Raw genomic sequence first — 25,018 nt, 5'->3', positions numbered from 1 at the left:
TGGAGTATCCTGCCAGCAATGAGCTCAGAATCAGGTTGAAAATGCATGTGTGTGTGGGCATGTGAGTGTGTGCCTCTCTGCATCTCTCCAATAAACCAGGATACAGAAAAATAACCCCACTGTGAGGCAGAGGTGGGGGGCACCTGCAGCCTCTCCTCCATCGAGTTCCAGCTGGTGCTGCCACTGCAGGTGATGCTACAGGGACAGGGAAGTTGGTGGCTGCTGTCCCATAGGAATCCCAGCCCTGAATTACAATTCCTTCAGTATTGCTGCTTCACCAATTTCTCCTATATGCCTACAGACAGCCATGTTTCTCTCTTGCCTATAGAACATCCTAAAGGGTTACAGAAGACTAGGGGGAAAAAAAAATATTTAGAAGAAAAAATTAAATTAAAACCTCCCATATTTCAATATCGGTTTATTAACACGAACCTCTGCCACATGCAAAGGGAGAACAGAATCCCCTCTGCCTCTGAAGAACAACCTCCTCCACTAAAAATAAAATACAGTGCAGCATTTATTTCACCACGGTTTAAGAGTTAATGAAAGATTTGCACCTGTACAGCTGTTGCAGACTGAAACGAGCTTGTGGAGAGAATGTGTTTTCTGGTTGAGACAGTTGTAAATGCCTTGAGTAAAAACACTGAGGACTGCTAATGGATAGGTTTATTTTAAAGCATGCCATCTGCTATCAATCATAGAGAAGTATAGGAAGCAAGTTTGGCTGTGCTCCCTCCTTGTGAGCCTGATAAAGATAGGGCTGTGGTACTCTGGAACATTTAGTACTCAAGAGAATAAAACATCAAACCTACTCAGCAGCTCCACTAACAATAATAAAAATGCCTCTGCCTAAAGGTGACATTCTGAATTTACGATTATTTGTGTCTATAAAGTGTATTCTTTGGCTCCTGACTCATTCTGACTGTCTCACTACAAGAACAATACATTAAGCCTGCCTGAAGTAAATGGAAATCCTATCCTTTTATTAAACCAGCAGCCAGTACCTGAGATGTTCTAATGCCCTGTAGGACCCAAAGAAGGTTTTCTGCTCTGAGTGTTAATTCTTTTGGTAGGATTAAAGTCAACTGCAGAGAAAATGCTTATTTTGAGCACTCAGAACTAAGCCCTTCTCCAGGTAAATGTACTTTAAAAAGAATAAGAATAAAAACAAGAAAACCCAAGGCAGATTCTGAATATGCAAATGCACCAAGCAAAGGCTGCAAAAACTGCAATTTACTCTGATAGCTCATATTTTATGCTACTTAGCATTTGAGACAGGGAAAGCTTACACTGTAAGAACCTGCCCAGGAAAACCATGCACCAAACTCCCAAAAGGTGTGTGCCAACCTTCCCTCCTAGTGCTGAACTTCACATCTGCTGAGATTCTCCAGAATTGAATCCAGGGATTTTTTTTAAATTTTTTTTTTTAATATAATTTTTTTAAATGCAATTTTTTTTCCCTACAGTGCATTTTCCCCAGAAAAAGGCAGTTGGAAGATGCAGAGCTGCTTCCCTGAGATACACGAGCATTTGGTTAACTTCAGAGGTATGAATCATTCCCCTGGCTAACACCACATCCCTCTTCTCTCACTCACACTCTGGTACCCCACTGATCAGGGGCTTTTGAGGCTGCCTGCTTAAAAATAATTAAATATATAACACTTCTTGGCAAATTCACCAGATATAAAAAACACTTAGCAATGGAGCACACCGGATCTGTTCATATTAGGCTCCTGTCTCCTATCTGCAGCTTAACAAAATTCCCTTGCAAGCCTACTGCTGACTGGAAAGCATTACTGTGGAAGCTTGGGGAAAACCCACCTGGTGATCGAGCTCATGAGCCTAATTAAAGTTAGTAGAGAAATTAAAAGTGGGAAAAAAAATTAGAACAGCAGCACGGAAAAAAAAAAATGGAGTATGCACTAGCAATAGGAAAAAGATAAAAAGCAATAGGAAAAAGTGAGCTTTCCTTTGAAGTCTGCTCTGGAAAGTGATGGTGATTTCTTTCAATGCCCCCCACAACCTGAATTCTTTACACAATGGGCCATAGGTCCAAGCAGAAAAACAGAAAGTAGAGGTTTAGACTTATAAAGTTTACAATGTTAAATCAAGCCTGATTTTGGGCTGTATTCACCATTTTGGTCCTCAAGAGCTTCACTGTCTTTAAAGTCCATGGTCAAATGATCACTGGTCAAAGGATATCTTTAATCCCTTTGTCTGAGGAGCAAAATAACTCAGAAATAAGTTTCTAGGGGAGGATCAAAACTAGAACATACTTGGAATAAGTAAGATAAAACATTATTTAAAAAAAAATATAGGAGACTATTGAGACAGAGGAAAACCATAAAGATAGAGAAGATTGTTCTGTGGAGAAGTGGATAACTCTGAGCATGTTGGGAGCAGTCAGCATGGTCACTTGACTGCAGAAACACAGAAATACTGGAAACAGTGCAGGAGTATAGGAAGGCAAAGCTCAAATAAGAGGAAAAACTGGAAGACAGACAATTATCAAGAATTCCATACTCAGCAGCACCTGGGAAATAACTCCCTGGAGGTAATTCTCACCTCTAAGTGAGGATTTCCAAATAACTCCCTTTCAAGAGCAACACTCCAACAAAGAAATAAATAACGCCAACAAATAAATAAATATCAATGAGCATCTCTCGTTGAGCTCTGCACAAAAACCAGAAAGATATAACTATCAATGACCATCTCTCATTGAGCTCTGCACCAAATACAGTCTGTTACACTCTCCAAGAAGGGGGACAGCAAGGGCACATCATAACACCAAGGTCACAGACCAGTCACAACCATTAAAACCTCCAGCAAAAAGAGTTCATCAAAACTCCAGTTGATCAAAAATTATTAAACCATTGAAACTTTCACAGAGACATAACTTTTGCTCAAGAAACATCATTGCCAGGATTTTAGATCTGGGATGAGGGGCTTGGATAGCCAAAGGAAAGACAGAGAAGCCAATCCAGACTCACCCATAGCCTGATGGTTACACGCCCAGGGATGGCAGGAGGTCCACGTCCAAATCCCAACTCTGAAGACATTCCCAACATTGCTGAAGCATCCAGGAGGAAAGATGTGCTCCACAGCCTTACTCCACGATATTTTGCAGGAAAAAAAAATAAATTAAAAAAAAAAAATCCCAAGGTTTTCTTTTTTCTGTCTCATGAGAAATGGAAACAAATTAAAAGGCTTGAAATTTTTTCATGGCACAGACCCTTTTTTGTGGCCAGCCCTAACCCCACACTGCCCAGAGGTTCACAGGCACTCTGCTCCTACCAGAGCTCCTATGGTGAACTCCCCATCTTTTGAATAAACTTAACAGGATCATTTTAGGCTCACACAGAACATTTTCCTGTAAAGCTTGCAGGCTTGGAGCAGCTTGTCATCAGAGTTCAAGTCCCTGGCACACAGTTCATTGCAGCTCTAATGAAAAAGCACAATGATTGAGCCTGTGTTGCTAAGATTAGACATTAGTGGCCATATCAAGAAGAGAAATACCTGCAGATTAGCAGAGCAATTTGCTGCTCTAAATCTGAACCTTCTAATCTCCCTTTTTTTTTTTTTTTTTTTAAAGTAAGTAGCAGCCCATGAATATGGGAACAGAATTAAAACTGCATTTACTAAGTGATTTCTAAAATACTTCAGCATGTGTTTTAGAAAACTGACAAGTCATTAAAATATAGTTAATAAACATTATTCAGAACTCGTTGCTTTAGATTAACACTGCTTTAAAATCCCAGACATTGATTGGTTCAGTGCACTGCTGCAAGAGGAACTCCAGCTGGTGTCCCTGCCCTGTGGAAGGAAACATGATGGGCAACTCTGAGGTTACCTTGCATTTGTATTTCCTAACTGCAGAAAACATTCAGAAATATTCACAAAATACTTTAAAGCTTGGCATCCTGACCACTGAGGGCATGCACAGAGGCTGTTATCACAGGTAAAAACCATGGAAAGATTGAAGGGTGGCACCAGACTGGGACACTTGGGGTTGCTCAGCCTGGAGAGGGTTTGGGGAGACCTTAGAGGCACTTCAAGTGCCTAAAGGGGCTCCAGAACTAGGAAGGGACTTTGGGTAAGGGGGAATGGCTTTAAGCTGAAGAAGAGTAGATTTAGATTAGATTTTAGGAGGACATTCTTCCTTGTGAGGGTGGTGAGACCCTGGCACAGGGTACCAAAGAAGCTGTGGCTGCCCCTGGATCCCTGGAAATGTCCAAGGCCAGGTTGGATGGAGCTGGGAGCAGCCTGGGACAGTGGAAGCTGTCCCTGGGAGGGAGGCTGGAGTAAGATGAACTTTATGGTCCTTTTCAACCCAAAGCATTCTATGATTCTAAGAAAACTAAAATAGCAACATAGGAACAGCACCATTTTCAGTGACCAATTCAAAGGAACCTGAAATCATGAGCCATTTTTGATCAGACGTAGGTGAGAACCATCACACACAGCTTTCACTGATGACAACTTTTTGAGATTTATTGTGTGACTGTCAAGAAATTTTCTCTTTTAGAAGCTCTGCCCTGAGCCAATTGGAGCTGACTGCTTTTCTTATTTTGTGCAACCATGATCAGCCCAGATACTGGGGGAGAAACAACCAGGCACAGCTCTCGACTCTGGACCATCATCGGTGGCCTAAGGCCATCAGCTGAGCTCCACCAACAGGCGATCTCCCTGATGTAGAGGATAGCAAGCTGGTTTTGATATTTTTTGCCAATATTTTGCAGGAAGGACAAGGATTTAGTGAGGTATTGGTGTTTTGAGAAGGGGTTGATCAAACTCTCTTTTTCTAGTACAGCCCCTCGCCCTGTTTTATTTTTTTTATCCAAGTACTGCAGGTCAAGCTCCAACAGGAGAGAGCTGAAACTGAGAAGAGAGACAATGTAGCTTAAAAATGAAAACATTGCTGTTCATAGTTGACTTAGTAATGTAGCTAAAGGGAAAAAAAAATCATCGATAAAATTGTGCCCATCTAACTTAAGCTAAGATAAATATTTGGAAATGCTCTTAATGATCATTTTTAATCACTTGCAGGATTTAGTGGGCAGCTTTCTTATGTTTTGGGTTTTTTTCTAATAATAAACTGTTTAATATTCAGAAATGTCAGTAACCTGGTGAATGGTTTTGATTTATGACATCTCGCAGACACCAGAATTCTGGATTTGAAAGCTGAAAAATGAGACATCTAGATCCTCCAAAAGATTTTTTTTTTTCAGTCTTTTAAAATGACTTGGAGTTCAAAGCCTTTCACCATTTCATATTGTTACTTACATGGAAAAAAGAATAACACCTTGCACCCAGCTAAGATCATTTGAGTGATCCAATAAATTTATGCTTGAAGGTTCTTATGAGATCAGTGTGATTGAACCCATTTTACCTTCCCTGATCCTGGGTGCCATTTTTTAGGGCCACAAATCTCCATAAACTCTACAAACCTGCTCATTCCCTCCATTCACCATTGTGGCTTGGGCATATTTGTTCCACAGGGATGAGCAGAGCAAATTGTGGAGTCGTGGAGCATCCCAAATCGGAAAGGACCCACCAGGACCATGGAGCCCAACACCAGGAGGCTTTAGCAGGAGGAGAATCTGAGAGGGATATACACACATGAGGGTGCTGGGATTGGAGTGAGGCAGCCAGGTGAAGGGTGACTCCTCCAGTGACACATCTCGAAGCAGCAGGGACATTTTGAGGCTGTGAGAGGCTGATCTGTAAAGGAAAAGAGCCTGTTTGAAAAAGAAAAAAAAAAAAAAAAAAAAAAAAAAAGAAAGAGAAAAACAAATCTTTAAGAGAGAAGAGCTGCTCAAGGTCTTGTTTTCCTTAGCCCTGTGGTGAAGGAAAATTGTTGTCAGAAATACAAGTATTTAAAGAGCTTATGGCAGCAAGGAAGCAAATGACAACTTCTGCCAGTGGCCGCGGAGAGCTCAGCTGCTCCCTGCCAGAGGGATTCACATCCAGCCCGGATCTGGGAACACTCTCCAGAGCAGAAATCCCTCTCCTCAGCCTCCCTAGTGTCTAATCTCACCATCCACGGACCCAGCCTCGAAGCTCCTGCTCACATGAGAGTGCTCCCACCTGGGTCTGTGCTGCCAGGTCCCGCTCGGCGTGGGGCTGAGTCACCGGCGGCTTCTGCAGCTTCCAAAGAAGCCAACAGAGCAGAAACATGAGGAAATATTCCTCGCCCACTCCCAGCCATGTTGAAAAGAAACCTGTTGTGGTTAAATGACTCGGTCAGTTCTTCAGGGATTTTCCAAGGTTTCCTATAAAAAGAAATCTGTGGGAAATGAATGATTGCATAATCACTAACACATGCCAATTCATCTAAGCCTATTATCTTTTATGGCGTTTTGTACTCTATTGTCCTTACTCTGGTGAGTTTCTGCCTTACAATTCCTTATTAAATGATTCACACATTTTGCTCTCTCCGACCCTTTTGCATCAGTGGGATCCTTAGCATCTCCACAAGGAAAGAAGGCAAAAACAAATTGTCCTGCCACCTTTTCTCACATAATATTTTTCCCACCTTCACAGGAATATCTCAACAACAATCTCAGTGAAAATGTGAAGGATCTGTGAGAAACTCTATTAGCTGGGTCTTGATGCCACAAGAAATAAGTTTTTTTCTTAAGGAGTATGCATTTTTACAGAGGTTTTCTAAGGTTCCTGACAGAAATGACCAGTACTCATAATTTTAAAATTACATAGTCCCTTGAAAATGCTGCAAGTTGCCTACAGGTCATAATTTCTTAGAAACAAACCTCAAGTGTCTTGGAAGTCTTAATTACACTGCATTTCAATTGGATTTAGTCTGCTAAACCACAGATTTTTAACTGGAATCTCAGATCTTTAAAAGCCTTTTGATTTTTGACTTTAGGACCCTGACATTGCCTGAAAGCCAACCAAGCATTCACCTTTAGAATTAATATTTAATCATGTTTTGAGTAGGGTTTTTTTTCACTTTTGAGTGGGGTTTTTTCAGTTTTGAACTCTTCCCAAGAACAACAGGTTCATAAGCATATGAATCATGGCTAAGCACTCACCTCTCCACAAGGTGTGGCCTCTAGCATCACTGAATTTTTAAATAAGGGAGAAGCAGAAAAGACCTGTGTGATTGAGGAGATGCAAAGCATTTTTTTCCAAAAATCTCAGATACTGAGAGGAATTATCACTGATGACTACTAACCACAGAACTCTAGGACCAGGGAAAAGCCCAAAACAGATGTAATAATCTTTAAAATAAAGTAAGAGGTAACTCCCCATAATCTTAATGTGAGAGCGAGGAGACTGCACAGCAAAAATGGGTTCAGGGACATTCAGGCAGAGAATAAATGAGCTACAGGTTCTAACCCTAAATATGAGGTGGGATAGCCAATCTTTGGTTATACCACTCATCTCTGCATTGAAAAGTCTGGTTCTTCAGAGCAGATCTGTGTGAATTTTCCCCAGAAATGCAGCAGGAGGAAAACAGGGGAGTTGGGCAGAGTTCTCATGTCCCAGACATCTCAATTCTCCATCTTCCAGTGCAGGGTAGCTCCACCTTAGGAAAAGAAGCAGAATTGAAGGGCAGCCTGGATGTAAGATGGGAGGTTCATGGGGATCAGAGCTGGTGGTGCTGAATACAGGGAAGAAGAGGAGCAATGATCAGTTTTGAACAACAGTGCAAACAAGAAAAAGCTCTGTTGTTACACAGCATCCTCCCAACCATGCAAACCCTCAGTGTTTCTGCAGCAGCTCAAACAACTGCAACAAAAAGCAGCTTTGTCCTCTCTTTTGCCATTCCTGAGATAAAAATGGCTCCATTTCCCATTGAAGAGGGAAGCAACAGCCAACAACTCCCCAATTTACTGACAGGTTTCACAAACTCCAGAAAGCCGACAGGACCTACTCCTAATTTACCTCTGACTCCCAGCAAACAAGCAAAAAAGTTCTATATAAAGAGCAGAAACATGTCAGGCCAGCAAAGTCTCTACAAATCAGATCAGCTTTTCCAGAAAAAAAAATTATTATTTCCATTGCCCTGCCATGAGCAGGTTTTCACACACAAAAATACCCATTTTGGTTCTCCTGTACTGTTCCATGTATTCTCTAGCTGTTTCTTTGACATGGACATTTCTGAAACCAAATTGAATTTTCTTTTAATCGGGAATTATTTGCAAGGCTATTTGGCAGCATTCACACCCTGCAAGTGTTTTCTTGTTGTCAAGGGCTCCTGAGGGTCTCCAGCACCTGTCATCCTCTGCCAGCATCAACCTTTCCATGTGGGCAGGTCTCCAGAAAAGATTATGGGCACTGTAAAATCCACCCATCTGAAATCACCACTTCTCTGATGGACATCAGGGGCTCAGAGAGGAGAGTCCATTCAATTTTGTTGCTCCTCCAGTGTATCTTTCTTGATTTTCCCTTCAAAAATAGATTTACACTTATTTCTATTGGTCTTGTAAGATCTGCTTTGGTTTTTTTCTATTAGCTAACTATTCAGTCCATTGCTAACATTTTAAAGCACTTTATCAGTCTATATAATTTTATAATCATTTGGTTGCTTTCACTAAAAAAAAAAAAAAAGCAACTAGTCAGACACCTAATGATACTTAAGTGCAAATAGATTTTTTTGTGGTTGAATAATAACATCTGTTTTGATTTTCCAGCCACAAAAGTGCGTTTTATCTGGCCTTCCTTTATTTGAACTTTTCACATCTGCTCAGGCCTGCTTCCCATAAACTAAATACCAGATCCTTTCACAATGTAGGAAATTTACCTGCACCAGTAGTTGTCCCAGCTCCAAAGACCTTTATAGGAGCCAGATAACAATGTCAAATGACTAATAAATGCAATCTTAGTGCACTGTGTATTTATTAAGCAGTGCTATTTATTTTCTCCATCTCAAATGTTTTATATTCACAGACCCAATCCTGAAAAACTTATTTTAATGAATGAACTAATTATGGAATGAAGTATGTTGTGGGCTGGTATCCCCTGTTCCACACAAAATTTAGAGAAAAATTGTTACAATGCTCTATGTCATTAGCTACAAATTCAATCAGAAATTAGAGGGATGGTCAGATGCAGTGTGCTTTCAGCAAATAAAAAAGTCATGAGGGGAATTTCATAAGCCATTTTCAGGGTTATCTGAAAAAAAGTCATGAGGGGAATTTCATAAGCCATTTTCAGGGTTATCTGAAAAAATGTCATGAGGGGAATTTCATGAGCCATTTTCAGGGTTATCTGCAAAGATTTGCTAGTGAATTTTGAATTTTGGCTTATTCGGGTCTCTTCAGAGGTGAGCAAAGTGAGAAAGGATAACAGAGCTAATAAAAAACACTTGTTTTCTTTTTTTTTTTTTTTTTTTAAGTAGCTATTTAGTTTCTAATTGTAGTTCGCATTCATAAACTTAAATATGTTTAGGTAAAGGGAAAAAAAATATAAAGTGAATGGTGTGAGACTTCAATTGAAGCAAAACAGGCTGAGGGGTTTTGCCACTGCCCTCAGCAGACTGGGAGATACATCCTGGGTATCAGATAAATGTTAAGGATCATTCCTGGAACTCAGAGCTAAGGCACAGGAGAATTCTTCTCTGCTGATGAGACCAGGAAGATGCGCAAAAAAAGCACCCCCTCATCAGCCTCTCCATAATATCTGCATCTATTCAGCATTTTTTGCCACTGATGGAGAGGTGTGTCTCGAGAACTCCTACATCCCTGGGCCCCGTGCAGCTGTGTCTGCAGCAAAACTGCAACGCTGGGCTGCTTCCCACAGCCAGAGCACTCAGCTGAAGGCTCTGCAGAGCACAGCAGACAGTGCTGAGCAGCCAGGTTTTCCTCCTCTCAGGACACCAGGAGCATCTCTCCTCTTCAAAGTCTCCTAGCTCTGCTGTAGGGAAGAGATGGAGTTTCATTCCTTCCTTGTTTTGAATCTTCAGCAAATCTTGGGCTCTGTGATTTGGCAACCTCATCAAATACAGCTTTATCAACCCAAAACGCCCACCAGCACCAGAGTCTTAAATAGACATGAGATAGAAAAGCACAAGGAGGACCACAGTGGTTTTGGGAAATGTTGGAGAGGAAAAGCAATATCCATGCACTGCCCTTGATTTACACCTTGATTTTTTCCATCTGCACAAAGGATTGAAACTGCGTCATGATGGAACAGTTGTGAGAATCACAAAGAACTTAACAAGTCAAAAATGGATTAAAAAGCACTTTATGGCTTGTTAAAGAAATCCCCCTGTTCCTCAGAAGCATTTTTAGCATCTTATTAGTGGTATTTGATCTGACTAACATATTGACTCGTCATTTGAATAGGAGATGAATCCTTTTTGATGGACCACAAAGGGAGTATAAATTCAAATGAGGCACTTCTCCAAATTTTTATTTAAGCATAACCCCAAAGAGCCCATAACATCTGTAAAGGTTTTTTCTGTGCCCCACAAAAGACTGTCCTAATGATCTTTTAAATCATGCCTTCTTTTTTTTTCTTTAGAAGTAATCATTGCATATATATTTAACTCAAATAATAATGAGTTGGACATTCTCTTTTACCTGTTTTCTGAAATGTCATGCATTAATTTGGCTTAAGAAAATACTCTAAGCCAATTTTTTTTAAAACAATCTGTCATGGAACTTGTACTTTAGCATGAGTTGAATTCATCATCAGACTCATACAAAGTAGTTCAGAACTTGACAAATGAAAAGCATAAGACATATCAGAGAAATATGCAAAAAGACTCATGCCTTTCAATCAATCTCCAATCTGAAATGATTTTGATCTATCCAATTTATACTGTTTGGGACAATTCCAGTGTCACCAGGACAGTCACTGCTATGGAGTTAGTAGGCAGACCCACAATTGGCTTTCCTTTGGCAAAAGACAGAAAACTTTGCTCCTAGTCATTTTTGGAGCAATTTTATACCATCTAAGAATTTGCACTTAGGAATAAGTTGGAGACCTCTAGCTCATTTTGAAAACAGTAATTTATAGCTACACAGACATTATGATTTTACAGTGTTTTGATAGTTACGCCTTCACTATCCACATGGAACATTTAAAAACGGATTAGAAGCCATTAATCTTGGAAATATGAGGGATTTGTAGCCTGAAGAGGAACTCAGAGCATTTGCATTCTAAGTCTCTTTCTGCATCTAGGTGTATGGTGTTATTAAGGTATTTTATCCTCTTCTAGAACAAGTCAAGAATTATAATGAGGCAACCCTTTTGTGGTAAAAGTACTGGATAATAAATCAGGGATCTCAATACTTTCCCACAGATATTCTTATTGACCTTGGACAAGTATTTAAGCTGGAAACCATTTTAGGCAGTTCTTGTCTCGTGTTGCAATCTCCAACAGCACTCAGTCAATCGGATCCCCATATGTAATTTCATCCTTTAGGCACAACAATAATCACAGCCTCCCACTCCACTAAAAGTCTTTCATTTTAAAATGGAAATACTTTAGAGATAGGTCAAATCGAGTCTCTGTATTTTCCACACCTATGCCTTGAAGTGTGGGGGATATCCACTCGATCCAGACCTTTGCAGCAGGCTGTTAATTCCTCCAGAGCCTGACCTCAGATGTTGGGTTCAGCTATTCCCAAACTCTGATAAACGTCAGGTCCAAATCCAAATCTGGATCCCAAACTTGTGCTATGGGCCCATCTGTACTTGAAAGCAGCATTAAATAAAAAAAAAGAGGAAAGCTAAGATCATGAATATTTCTATTTGAATACTGCATACACAGATTTATGAACTTAAGCAGTTACTTTTCTTCTTTGTAAAATCAAAACTGCCACAGGATTTCCCGTCCATATATACCATATGCTTTTTCCAACTTTGTTTAAAATTCTTAGCGTCCCAATATGCTGGAGCTTCTGAGCACTACTGAGGTGTTGCAGGATTTTTTTTTTTGCAAGCTTTATCAACTTTGCAAACTGCACTATAGTCAAGAATTAATTTTTGTATAGGAAAAATGAATTTTATCTATTCATTTCTGCAATATGGTAATGAATGATGAAAGCATCATATGAAATGGAGCCCTTGGGTAACAGCCTGAAATAGAATTAATTCTCCTAAATGACAAGAGTGTTTATTTCAGTGTAACTGACTGTATACATAGGGTCAAGACATGCAAAACCAAATCCTGCCAGCACATGCCTTGCAGGATCTTCTGAGTACAATCTTCATTTAGAGCCCAGTCAGAAGTATGACAAGTGAGACACCAATAACACTAAAGGAAACTTATAAATGTTTGCAAATTCGTTTTATGGATTAATGACCCTACACATAAGAATTGACATTTCCAGGACAAATCACTTCTTTATCCTACTGGTATTTCAGCAGTTTTTGCTTATGCCAAAGCAGAGGCGAATTTTTCCTACTTCAGATCAAACGAGATCTAAAATCTGGGAAGATTTAACAGTAAAGTAAAAACAATGGGGATGTAAATGTTAACCATCTGCATTTCTCGCTGCTATTTCTTGTGATGTGATATCTCCATCAATGGCATTATATTTTTACTTTTGTTATCTCTCATAACTTTTCATTCTATTATGGTTAATCATTGATAAACAAACACTTTGACTTATAAAGTGGCAATCATCTTGTCTAAATTTAACTGTGTAAAAGTCAAACACCTACTCCAAGCTACTCGTGAAGGCTCCTTCTATAGATAGTGGTGACAGATTGGCATTTTCAGAGAGAGACTTATCCTACCTGTCTTACACACTTGTTTTAAGATGGGATTAATCACTCTGTGGAAGTACTTTCTTCTTTCTCTTTCCTTGGACTGACTTCAGTAAAAAAGCAGAACACAAGTTTTGTTAACAAAAAGAAAAAAGGGGGAAAAAAAACCCCAAGAGATTATTTCAGGCCTTGAACTTGAATCCACAGAGGTATTTAGCCCCAAAAAACATAGTTTCTCCAGGATGCAGAAAGTTTTCTCCTAAAGGCACATGGGAAGAAGAAAGCTGGAGAGAGACAGGAGCCCAGCCTTTTAAATTATCACCTGTCCTGACTCTCTACCTTTAGGACTGGTGAGAAGCAATGTAAGGAGAACCAAAACAAAAGGCAGTAACAGACTTACTTTACTCTGTATTGTTTTTTACCCAAATAAACCGTGGATATTGTCACAGTTTCCCTCTGGATGGAATTCCAGTGACAGAAAGGTTTTCCAAGCTTTGGCAAGAGAAGAGGTCTGGCCAACAGCTATTCTGCTTCAGCAGAAGCAAAGCAAAACCAGCATCTCCCTTTTTCACATGAGATCAGCTCCAGCTCAGCACAGGGAAGGACCACACACCAACCATGGCTTCAGGACATGAGCCTTAGGAGGCAATTCAACGGAAACTTCTAATACCCTTCACATCATTCAAATGAAAAGATGCTGATGCTGAAGAGGGGAGAGACATTCTTCCTGGCGTCTCTCCATTTGAATTTCTGCTACAGTGACAGTATCTGGATTAGACTCCAGGACAGTATTTCTGAAACAGCAGGAACCCTGCTTACTGCATCAGTTTTAAATTATAAGCCTTCCAAAGATGTCAACACCACTTTCCTGGAGACTTTCCTGGAATTAAAGCACTGAGCTTTTCCCCTGAGCCTTCACAAAGTCCTATGGATCCATCTCCCAGTGTCACCATTTGTATTGTGATTTGCCTATGTTGGGTCACTGCTACTACTTCATTTCTGCTCTATAGTCAGCCTGGCTCTTTGATGTTACTCAGTCACTATTTCCTTTCCCTTTACTTTTATCTCTGTCCTGGCATTCTTCCTTTAAGCATCCTCTCTACCAGATGGTCTCCATCTCTCCTTCAGAAGTGCCCAAAATATTCCTACTGCCTCCTCTTGATCTTCCCCCAGCAGCAAACCTCTTCATCCTACAGAGCTCAAATACCAATGGATTTCTCCTCCTTGCTGCTCTGCTTCTTTCTTGCACTTTGAAAAGGAATTCACTGGAAGCAGCTAACCTCCAATCCTCATTATGCACGATGCACTCATTTATAAGAGTTTACCCAGGAGAAAAATTCAGACGGGATATAGGCTGCTACAATTGCGTTTTTTCAAGTGGAAGCACATCTGATGTCTGCGTGCTGAACTGGAGCTCCAGTTTTTAAAACAGGAGCTCCAACTTTTGCATTTGGAAATCCATATGGATCCTTTAATCTGAAGGTCAAAACAGCTTTCATGAAAGATACTGAAAACAATGATACTTTATATTCACCAGCATAATTATATAAAGATGATTCAATACCGTAGTATAATCAGAGGATTGGGAGAAGTCTCTGTGTTATGTATTTTTAAGATGGGGTTTAGACAGGGTAAGATGAGGCTTCAGAAGTTGACAGAGAGGGAAAAAAAATCTTGTCACAATTTATATCTTCCTAATAGGTCACTGAAACTCTGAGGATAACAATTGCTTTTACTTGCAGTTGGCAGTGCACTATAATCAAGAATAAAGCTCTAGATATTTTTGTGGAAGTACAAGCACTTACTAAAATGCAGCAGCATAATAATGTATTATATATTATACAAATACAGCGAGGTGGGATTTGTGTTTGTCTCTTTGCAAGAGAAGAAAGAACTCTGAAATGACCTTCTGTTCATAAGTTTCTTTGAAAAAGGCTTGGCCTGAAACCACTTCACTACTATTGATATAGTCTGTTTCTGTACATAAATCTTAAATGTAAGCACGGCTTCAAAAAATAACTAAGCAATCACAAAGCTTTACTTTTCAGATTCAATTGCCTTCAAATCCTTTACTGAAGTCCCCTTGGCACTGTCACTTCAAAATCAGGATAATGCTGCATAGTGTTTCTCAGTTTCAGTAAAACAAAAGCCTTATTGAATAAATATGTGTGAAAACATTGCAAACAAAACCATCTCAGCAGCCACCACCTGACCAGGCTGTGGTGACCCTCCCTGGTGACCTGCGTGGGCTCAGCGCTCGACTTCTTGGCATGTCCCTGCACGGCTGAATTCCACTGTCTTTGTCCTCAAAACTGCAGCAAAACACACGTTTTCCTTGCAGAAACCTGAGAGCAGGCTTTAGACATCAAGGAACAGCAAGGTGACCTAGGATTTCCATATGCAGGAAGCTGCTGATCAAATGGTGTATCCTTTTTTTAATCTGCTTCTTGGATCGTGAATATAGAGGAAACCTTGTGGTTCTGCTAATCCCTTAACTCTGGGGTTTGTAAGGAGAGCTTGCAACATTACCCTGTCTTGGAAACGTAAAGGCAGAGTAAAATATCCAGTATTTACTATCTCATGCCTCGTTCTGCTCTAAAAAAGGATGACTCAGGAATGTTTTTCTTTTTTCTACACATCATCTTCTGCATCTCTTACATTTCCCTGTAGTTAAAATATTAGCTCAGGCCCATAGATCCCATTATTGCAGCAAGAGCAAGACAGCCCCCTATGGCAGTGTCCCTGTGATCAGGTTTAGGGGCTGTGAGCTCAGGTATCCAAACCCCTGAATCCAGAGTCACTCAGCAATTAATTCCTGACTTTTGGGCCCTCGTTGGCAGGAGGCACACAGGTAGTGCTGGTTCACAGCTGACTGCACCAAACAGCCACAAATCAGGACAAGGTCCACTGGATTAGATCTGCTTGTCCTTTCAAAAAGGTTCTCCTATCAATTTGCTGCAATTTGTATTTCATTTTGTTATCAAGGAGCCTCAATAGTCCTCAGAAGCACAAAGAATCTCAAAGTAAATGCATTTTCACTAGCAGGTGAGGTAACAAGGATTTTTTTCTCTTGTGGAAGGTTCATTGCAACATGTTTGCCCTAAAAAACAAGAATTATTGCCAATTCTATTCATGACTCATTAAGGCGAGTTAAAAGAATTTACAAAGCAATTATTGAAAAGCAACTTCTTAAACTGCAGAATAAGAAACAACAAACATGTTGTTTAAAACAAAGAACTGTTGTAAATTTAAACCTGTAGAGTTTTAAGTACCAAAAATTGAGTGGGACACCAGTATTCAGAAAATATCCTGGTTCTTTCTGAAAACTGGAAATATCCAGCAGGACTGACAGCACAAACTGGTAGCTGGGTTGAGGCATTGCAATTTTATCTCACTGAACACGAGGTGGTCCCAGCTCTGCCCGACCCCCTGGTAGTCTGTGAATCCAAAGGTGGTTTTCCCCTCAACCCTTCCATTTCCAAACCTCTCATCTCCACAGCCCCAGCCAGCAATGAGCAGTGCCCAAATCAGGTGTGCAGAGCCCAGGGAAGTGGCCTTGACACGGGCCAGGGTGAGGAGGGCAGCCTTCACTTAATAGTGGGACAGCTACAAAAACCTGATGCTTCACACTTCACACCGTGATGGGAAGCAGATGTCTGAGTCCTCGCTCTTCGGAAGAGCAGATTAAAAAAAAATTTAAAAAGAAAAAAAATAAAGAGCAGTGAATAAATGCTACAAATTGAGGTAGGGTCAACTCTGCAATGTAAGAGATCAGGCTAGACAGAGGCAGAAATAATTTTCTTGCAGATTAGAAGCAGATAAATGAGAGAGAGAAAGAAGGAAAACATGCAGTACAGAAAGGAAGATAAGAAAGAAGCTGTTCATCTTATGTATGGGAACCAACTGCTGCATATGTATTTCCTATGCAGTTTTAGTAACTATCCCCAAGATGTTAATCTGAAACACTTTGCAGGAAGTGGACCATCTATTTAATTTAAAATGTTGCTTGGAACACTGCAGGATTTTCAGATAATTCAGTTAAAGCACTGGACACTCAATCTGCACAGCAAAAAGGCTCCAGCCAGGATTTTGAATTTCACACGTAGATGGAGATGTCTTACTTAGAAAAAATGCATTTAAGCATTCAAGATCAGTTGTTTATGCTTGCATTTAAGTGTTTTTACTATGACAACTGTTTACTAACAACATCAAGTATAAATTACACACGCACGACTGAGGGCATACAGTCATCCACCACAATTAGTGAGGGTGGGCACATACTAAGCCCAAAAATAGAGGGTATTTCCAATGGAATTAATAGGAAAAATAAACAACCTGTAAACCAAGGTGAATTCTTGTTCAGAAATTAACACAGAACAGCCCAGTGGGAAACGTAACGTGCAGTTTTCACACATGGCAGAAGTTTGCTGGTGGTTGTGTCCATTAAAGGTGAAGGCTGTGTTACCAACAAGCACGTTTTCATCTGGCCTTAGACTTAGAAATAACAGTAAAAATCAAACACAAACAGTTATTTTCTTCCTTTTGGGATTTGGCACATGTGCTACAACAGACATAGATGGAAACTTCTAAAATAAATTAAGGAATGTACTTGTCAGTTTATTAATCAAAGTTTACCTGCTTCACATTACACGGAGACAAATTAAACAAGCTACCACGGTACTCAGAAAACATCTGCTAACAAAGTCAGAAGTAATGATAAACAAACTTGAGTTCCCTTTGTGGTTGATTTCCATCCAGCTGCATTTAATTATAAAAGAGCTATCAAAGAAAGCTCCCCATTAGCAGCTAATTCAGAATGACTTCAGAAGAAAATCCCAGAGCCTCCAGGTGATCTCTCTCCAACAACTTTCTCATCTCTGCAAGTGATTGAGAAGAGCTGAATTAGACCAGTTTAGTGATCAGTCCTCCTGCTAACTGCCAGAGTAGAATGAAGATGATATATCATTTCAGTACCTGTGACTGCCTGTTTTCAAAGTGGGACCTATAAGATGTAGCAGACACTTCCTTGCAAGCAATCTCTGCCAAAAGCATCAGTACCAGCCAGAAATACAGAGATAACCCTGAAAATTGCAGTATGCATTTTCTAAAGCAGAGCAGCTGCTGATATCATGAAGGAGAAAATTTGTCGCTACAAGTTTTTTAATAAAGTTTCTTTGACTTGGGTGTTTTCCACAAAGAAATCGAAGATGTGGGCATTTATAAATATCTAATTTTGGTTTACAGCAATCAGGAATTTTTGTGTTGATGTAGCTAGAGATGCATATAGTCCCAGATTCATGCTCTGGACCAGATGGCATCAGCCTTACTGTAGTTTTTATTATTTTTGAAAATTATTATAAATTAATAAAGTTATTAAAACATAGCAGCCACTCTTAAAAAAAAATAAAATAATAAACAAAGCAAATACATCAAGCTTCTGTAATTTCTTAAAGTGAGAAATTTTGGCAATTTGACAGCCAAAGTCAAGCCAAAAAAGTGAAAGATTTTCAATGCACCCAGATCTATCGGGAATTTTATAAAATTTCAAGAAGACCAGCAATAATCACACTCCCCAAATGAGCTCTGTGCACACAGCTCAGGAATGCACAAGCAACTTGTAGCATATTCCAACTGGGAGCTTTGGACAACAACGTTTGATAAACCATTGAAAGATTTATTTTTTTTTCCTTTTTCCCCCCCTGCTTTATTTTTTCTGTGCAAGACAGTAATGGGTAATTCTTCCCTGAAAGCTCACTGCTGCCTGGCCGGCGAGCAAATATGAAATCAAAAACCCCGTGTGCCAGATCTGCACAGCTGTATTTGTGCTCCCGCGGCTCCCGGAGGAGAGCACACCACATGTCAGTTCCTTGACTTGGGGTGGGTTGGTGAGGTGTAAGTTAAAAGGGCAGCTGTACACTCCGGGAAATTGTCCAGATTCATTTTCTACCAATTGCTTTAACAACGCCACAAGCCACGCTGAGGAGGTTGGGATGCTGGGTAGCACAGGTAGGAAATAGGAAAACTTTTGCTACAGCTTATTCTTGATCCGGGCCCCAAGCTCTCTTGAAAAATCTCTAGGGTCTTTATAGAGGAGAGTTTTTTTCCTCCAAGAATAAAGGAGTTGGCTCTGATTGCTGCTATTCTAAGAGGTTAAGGGAAGAAAAGAAATTGTTATATATCCACATGGTAATCAACCGAGGTTTCGTGTAACTGTTGCTCTTGATGTGGTTCTTCCAGACTCTTCCAGAAAAGAGTTTATTGATGTACCTGGCCTAGAAGCTGGAGAGCCAAAGGAAGAAAATGATAACACAGTTTAACAAACCCTTTGTTTACGTAAACATCCATCCACAATCTGTGTCTGGTGGGGTGAACATACGGCTTTAATTTTACCCTTGGCACGCTGATCAAACAATGTTGCCAATATCTATTGTTCTCCTCATAACAATATGCCTGGTGGTTTCAACATATCCTCTCCATTAGCTGGCTCCAGATCAAGCATTGCTGTGTATGTGCTTGTGTCTCCATAAAACTGGAATATGGATCTCTTTTCTTGCCTTCTTTGTACCAAATGTGTAAGAAGGAACACAGTTGAGAATGGCGGTCAACCGTCCCCGTGAGTCATGAGAACAGCTCGCCTCGGAACACGCGCCGGAGCAGACACCGGCTGGGAAGGAAGGCTTGGATTGGATCTGAAAGGCCATGGCCATGTAGCTTAGGCTTTTCAAAAACCAGAGGAAGTGGTGAGTCAGATCCTTATCCCCTTTTATTTGGGCTTTAGCAAACCTTTCTGGATTTGGTCCATCTCTGATCTACGTGAGCCCTGCTCTGGAGTATGGACCCACCACAGGTGGCTAGGAGAAGGGTGACTGGGGTTGCTTTTCTTTGGATTTTCCCTCTCCTTTTTTTTTTTTTCCAGTTTTACTCCCTTTCCATTTACTGCAGAAAGCCACAATAACACTTTTCTCTTTTAGAAATTTCCAGATCCTGTAGAGACAGCGTAACAGAGGAGATTGGGAGCTGAGGAATGTCACAAGGAGAAACTTCCAATGGACTCCCCGAGCCAGGATAGCTTCTCAACTCCATGCTAATCTTCTCAGCTCCTGCCTCAGCCTCTGGAGCAGCAGCACTACTTTCTTTTGCTTCCAGCAGCAATCAAGCTTGACTTTTCTCCTCTATATTGTGCTGTGTCTCAGCCCATACTTCCAAATGTTTGATCCAAAATTCACTCCAATCAGTGGAAAGAATCTCATTGCCTAGAATGCACATTGGGTCTGGCACCTTCTTTCCACCTGATCACTAATGCCTGATTTGTATTTGATAAATCAGTGAGGAAATAGAGTTTTCTGATTTCTCTGGTGCTATTTTCACAGTAGTGAACAAAATCTCACTGAAGAAACTATCACTAGTAAAGACAGCAATTATATTTGGACATCTTGTTTTCTAAGGCTGAAAGATGATGTTAGAGAGGAGGAGGCTGAGAAGGGTTGATGGTCCCTCAACCATTTTTCCTGCCTGGAGGGTGGCAGTGCCCCAACATCCTTGGTTGGTCTGGGGCCCTGCATGTGGCATAAAAGGATGAGTGAAATCCTGTGGGAACTCTGCAAGGAGGCAGTTCTGGGAGATAACACAGTGATGATCAACACCACCAAAAATAGGACTCTGCAGGCCTTTTTTTTTCCCATGCTCTCATGACACTCCTCCTCACTGGAAGTAGTAATTCTGAAAAGCTTCAGGGTTTATTCAGTATTTCTGTTTTCTTCCTACTGCACCGTTTCTCACTTGCCTGTTTCTCCCCAGTTTTGATGTTTTACCTTCTGAATATGCTGAATCCAAGCCCAGTGCTTTGAATGATTTCACTGACCCTGCTGTTCTGCATGCCAGCACAGATACATATCTTTTAGGCTTACTTTTATCTATGCTAATTTCACTTCCCCCTCACGTTTGCAAGCAGAAAGCAACTGCAAGGCTTCCTGTGCATCCCAGGCTGAGATTTAAGGAGTTTGAGAAGAATTAGGCTTGATGCTGCTCCTGCTCTCATATATATTCAAGCACAGCTTTTGGTCTCCTCGCCACACATGTGCTTCAGCCTGTTCTCGACTGTCACAGCGATAACATTTCTATATAAACTCATTCATTAAGACTATCAGACTGTAATTATCTCTGCTGTGCAGAACGAATGCAGGTTTCCCCTGTAATGGCATGGCAAGAGAAGGAGAAAAGGGGGTAGAAGAGCACTCCTTTTATTTTTGGAATGGCTGTTTACACAGAAAGCCATGGCAGTTCTGGAAAGCCTAAAAGTGACATCCAACCCTTAGTGGTTGATCCCATCAAGATGTTGAATCCTTCCCTGAATGAATCAGGTAGTCTCTATAATTCTGATACATATTTTTGTGTCAACAAAAAACTAGGGAGTTATTTTCCCTGAAAACACCTGTGGGAGGTGGGGACACTGGGAGTCAGCAGGAAAACAGACTCCTGTATAATTCAAGCCTTATGTGTAGGAAAAAAAAAGTGCATTATCTTTGAAATTGTCTAATACCACAGATTTATTTACTATAGAATTAATTACCTTGCTTGAAGCAATTAATTACCTTACTTGAAGTGGCACTCATTGACACATGATATTTTGTCTAATTCTCTACTGTGCATAAAAATGCAATATATTGTAATATAAAGTGTAGCTGTTACTGCTTTGAACACCAGTTTAATCAAGCAGTTTGACAAACATAACAATAGACTGATTACCTTTTTTTGTCAGTATTTTTTGTTAAGGATTTGTCAATTTTACTGTCAGCTTGATTTCATTCTGAAATAGCAAATTATCATAATAAAAATACTCTTGTCCCAATCCATGCAGTTTGAAAAATGTTTAATCCACTCCAGCCACTGCCACATTAGGCACAGAACATAATTTGAGTTTAGATGCAGTGAAAATTGCACAGCTCAGCACAAACACATGGGTCAAGCATAAGGAAAATCTTTTATTTGGTTCTCCTGTCTGTGTCCAGGAGTTGCTGAAGCTCTTCTTGGGACAGATTTGAGGAGTGGAAAGAGGTTTTTAACCAAAGTTCCCTGGTGAACTCCAAAAAGGCCAGTTAGTGAGGGAATTAAAGCAGCATTAAGCCAAACTGAAGCAAATGCTGGCACATAATTAACACAGCATTGTCAAAGAAAGCTCATGGTTTAATTTTAGTGGGGAAAATATGGTATCTCAGATACCATGATATGGGTGTTTGTTCACAGCCACTGTACCTGTCAACTATTATTATCCTGATGCTGCCGTGTTCCCTGAACTGTTTTGATTTTTTAACAAGAAGATAATTTTCTCTGATGTGCCATCTGTAAGGCACAGTTTACCAAAGGAAAACTTTATGTCAAATTTTTAATAATTTTCTGTCAATTCCAATAAAATCAGATATATTTTTATAATACTTACAAAATAATAGCAAATGTGACTCACCACATGTGCCACTATTTCATTTGATATCCTTCTTCTCCCACTGACTTTTCTTTCCAGCTCAAAATGTAATTTAAATGTCAACTTGAACTAAAAAAGTTGCATTCCTGGGGAGATTTCTGGTATCTCACACAATCTAAATAATTCTACTGTTTTCTACTACTTTACCTGTTTTCTTCTATTTTAGTCTCTCATTGTGAAGATTCTAAAATTAACAAATGGTGGAAGGGATGAAATAATGCACTTTTTGTTTACATATAAGCAACAGGACAAGTTGTAGAATTATAGAATGGTTTGAGTTGGAAACAACCTTAAAGCTCATCCAATTCCACCCCTTTACATGGGCAGGGACACCTTCCACTGTCCCAAGTTGCTCCAAGACCCATCCAACCTGGCCTTGGACACTTCCAGGGATCCAGGGGCAGACACAGCTGCTGTGGAAAATTTGTGCCAGTGCCTCAGCACTTAATTTCTTCATAATATCTAATATAAATGGATAAAAATTACTGTAAATCAAGTGTGCACAGAGATATCCACACATAAAATGCAGGTCTGCTTTGCTCTGCCCAGAGATGCTCGGGAAATTGAGTCAGCATTGTGAGAAAGTTTACATTTTTATATTTTGGATTTACCTGGAGACTTCCAGGTTCTTCTAGGAAAGTGTCATTCCTACAGAGATGTTTGCTCTCTCCACGAGGTTGCTTTTCATTGGGGCAGCACCACAGGCATTGGATACAGGACCCACCAGCCTGGATTTTCCCTCTGGGATATGGCAGAGGAGACTTCTCCAACTCACTGTCACACAGTCAGGAAACAGTGATGGCAACCAACTGCCCTGCCAGACTTCAAATCCCTTCCCTCACTGATGAATTTATACACATTTTTCACTTCCATAAAAACATCTCCATCCATAATGCCAGAGAGTTGTCATGATCTTTCTTTCCTAATGATCACTTTTCCTCTGAAATTCCTATGAAGACTGCTGAATGTCATCCTCAACTCCCTGTAACATTGCACAACAGGCATGGGAAAGCTGGGAAAACCAGTTTTGCTGACTTCAGTTAGACGTCAAAAAGTTTAGTGCTGAGATTTAGCCCTAATCTCTGTGGTTTTAGCTCCTTAATTCCAACACTCCCAGTGCTCCCCAGTTTGTGAGAATACACAATAAAGACTGAGAAAACCAGCTCCTCCATTTTTTCAGTCATAGGGGTAGTTTGGACTGTTGCACTTCAGGAGAAATGAGGTTTATGATACCAAGCAAACTGAGGACTCATCACTGTCTAACTTAGAAAAGATGAAGATGGTTTAGCCTAAATGAAAATTGGAGGTTCAATATTTCAAAGATGCCAAAAGCACCATGAAATGTAGGAAGCAAGATCAGGTACAAAATTAACTCTAAACTCACCTGGAATTGACATGGGAAACAGTTGCTGCAAAAGCCATCTGGAAAAATTCCTCCAAGAGAAGAGTTATTGGTCAAGCTGCCTGGGCCCTTCATCATCTCTGAATGCAGAGTTGTCTTACAGACACAAAATTTCCAGGATCTTAATGGTATCTGCACTAATGGGTGAGACCTGCATCAAGCAATGTTCACCAGGAGATTTATACAATTATTTTCTAATGAAATTATTGAAAATTGGGTTTAGAGTCAATCCCTGTACACTCACACTGACTTCAAGGGCCATTTGCACACCTGAAAACCCACTCTTCCTTTCTTTTCCGGAATTCTGTGCATCATTCACTATTGTTACCTAACTTTTGAAGCAAACAGGTGAGGACATTTTTAGCTCTCAGCTTTGATTCTCCCCTACAGTAAAACCCATCCTTTGCAGAGAATGGGGGATGATCTTCCAGGAAAAAAAAAACCCACAAACAAACAGGATTTAGGATGCATTTTATTCCTCATTTTCTGACTCTCAATTTAATAAAGATAGATATATTTAAGGTGTCTGGGTTCTGCCAAGAGAGAAGGCTTCCTGCAGGCCCTGTATATTCCAGAGATTTGTAGGGCTGCTTTGCTCTACGATGGATGAAGAGCACCTCATACTGCCTGTATTTACCTCTTAGAGGTGTTGGAGGCTGTAATTAATTACTGTTTGTAGAACCCATTGAGATTGTTAGAGAAAGGCACTAGAGAGCGAGTGGTGTTATAAATTATTACACTTGAAAACATTCAAACTCTTCAGCCTTCCACTGCTTGCCTTCACACAAACTTGAAGCATTTCCCTTTCTCCTCCTGGAATAAAATTTGCCCTCTTGACATGCACAAACCATTAGAGAGGCTGTGCTTACAAGCACCTAACAGTATTTTCTCAAGTTTATTTTGACTTTGACTTTTAATCAACATGACGATGATTGGAAAAAGCCAGTCCAACATTTCACTAAAAAGGAATATTAAAAGTGCATTGATTGTGTCTGCAAAGATATGCAATTAAAAAGTATAAGTGCTGTTATTTAACACTTGACTTTACTTATTTTGAACTCTTGTGGCCCTGTTGTGTACATGGTTAAATGTGCAATGCTGTGTGTTTCAAGTAACTTGGCTGCAAGCAATTTTATATTTTAATGAAAATAATTACAGTTTGAGTAATATGAAGTGTATCTGAAGTATAACCCCTGATGCTACTTCCCCAGAATTAGCTGTGATATAAATTATTATGATTTATTACGGTGACTCTCTGCTTTATGTGTTTATAGGGGATCCTGGCTAGCAATGATGATTCTTAACTAACAAAGAATTGCATTTCAAAAGCAATTTTTTCTTGGATCTCATCTGTAATTCTTCCCCAAAAGTGATATGATTTAACTATGCTGCAGTATGTGCTATTGCAAAGATGGCATTATTGTGCTGTCATTTTGACAGCTTACTTTAATTTA

At 40.1% G+C, this 25,018-nt stretch overlaps 1 protein-coding gene across 1 annotated transcript in view; it reads right to left on the bottom strand.

The window, feature by feature from the left end:
* LOC116998849 overlaps positions 1-23,576 on the bottom strand; it is a 59,578-nt gene extending 36,002 nt beyond the window's left edge. Inside the window, exons 1-4 of the mRNA XM_033064981.1 lie at positions 23,547-23,576; positions 6,088-6,221; positions 5,448-5,721; positions 2,991-3,105 (exon numbers count right to left, since the gene is read on the bottom strand). Of these exons, the coding sequence (XP_032920872.1) occupies positions 2,991-3,105; positions 5,448-5,699 (367 nt within the window). The 5' untranslated portion in view covers positions 5,700-5,721; positions 6,088-6,221; positions 23,547-23,576. The remainder of the gene's footprint in view (positions 1-2,990; positions 3,106-5,447; positions 5,722-6,087; positions 6,222-23,546) is intronic.
* Positions 23,577-25,018: the final 1,442 nt, after the last annotated feature.

This window comes from Catharus ustulatus, chromosome 7 (genome assembly GCF_009819885.2).
Source record: "Catharus ustulatus isolate bCatUst1 chromosome 7, bCatUst1.pri.v2, whole genome shotgun sequence".
Lineage (NCBI taxonomy): Eukaryota > Metazoa > Chordata > Aves > Passeriformes > Turdidae > Catharus > Catharus ustulatus.
Note: the sequence above shows the minus strand (reverse complement) of the source record. Positions and strands in the feature narration are given on the sequence as shown.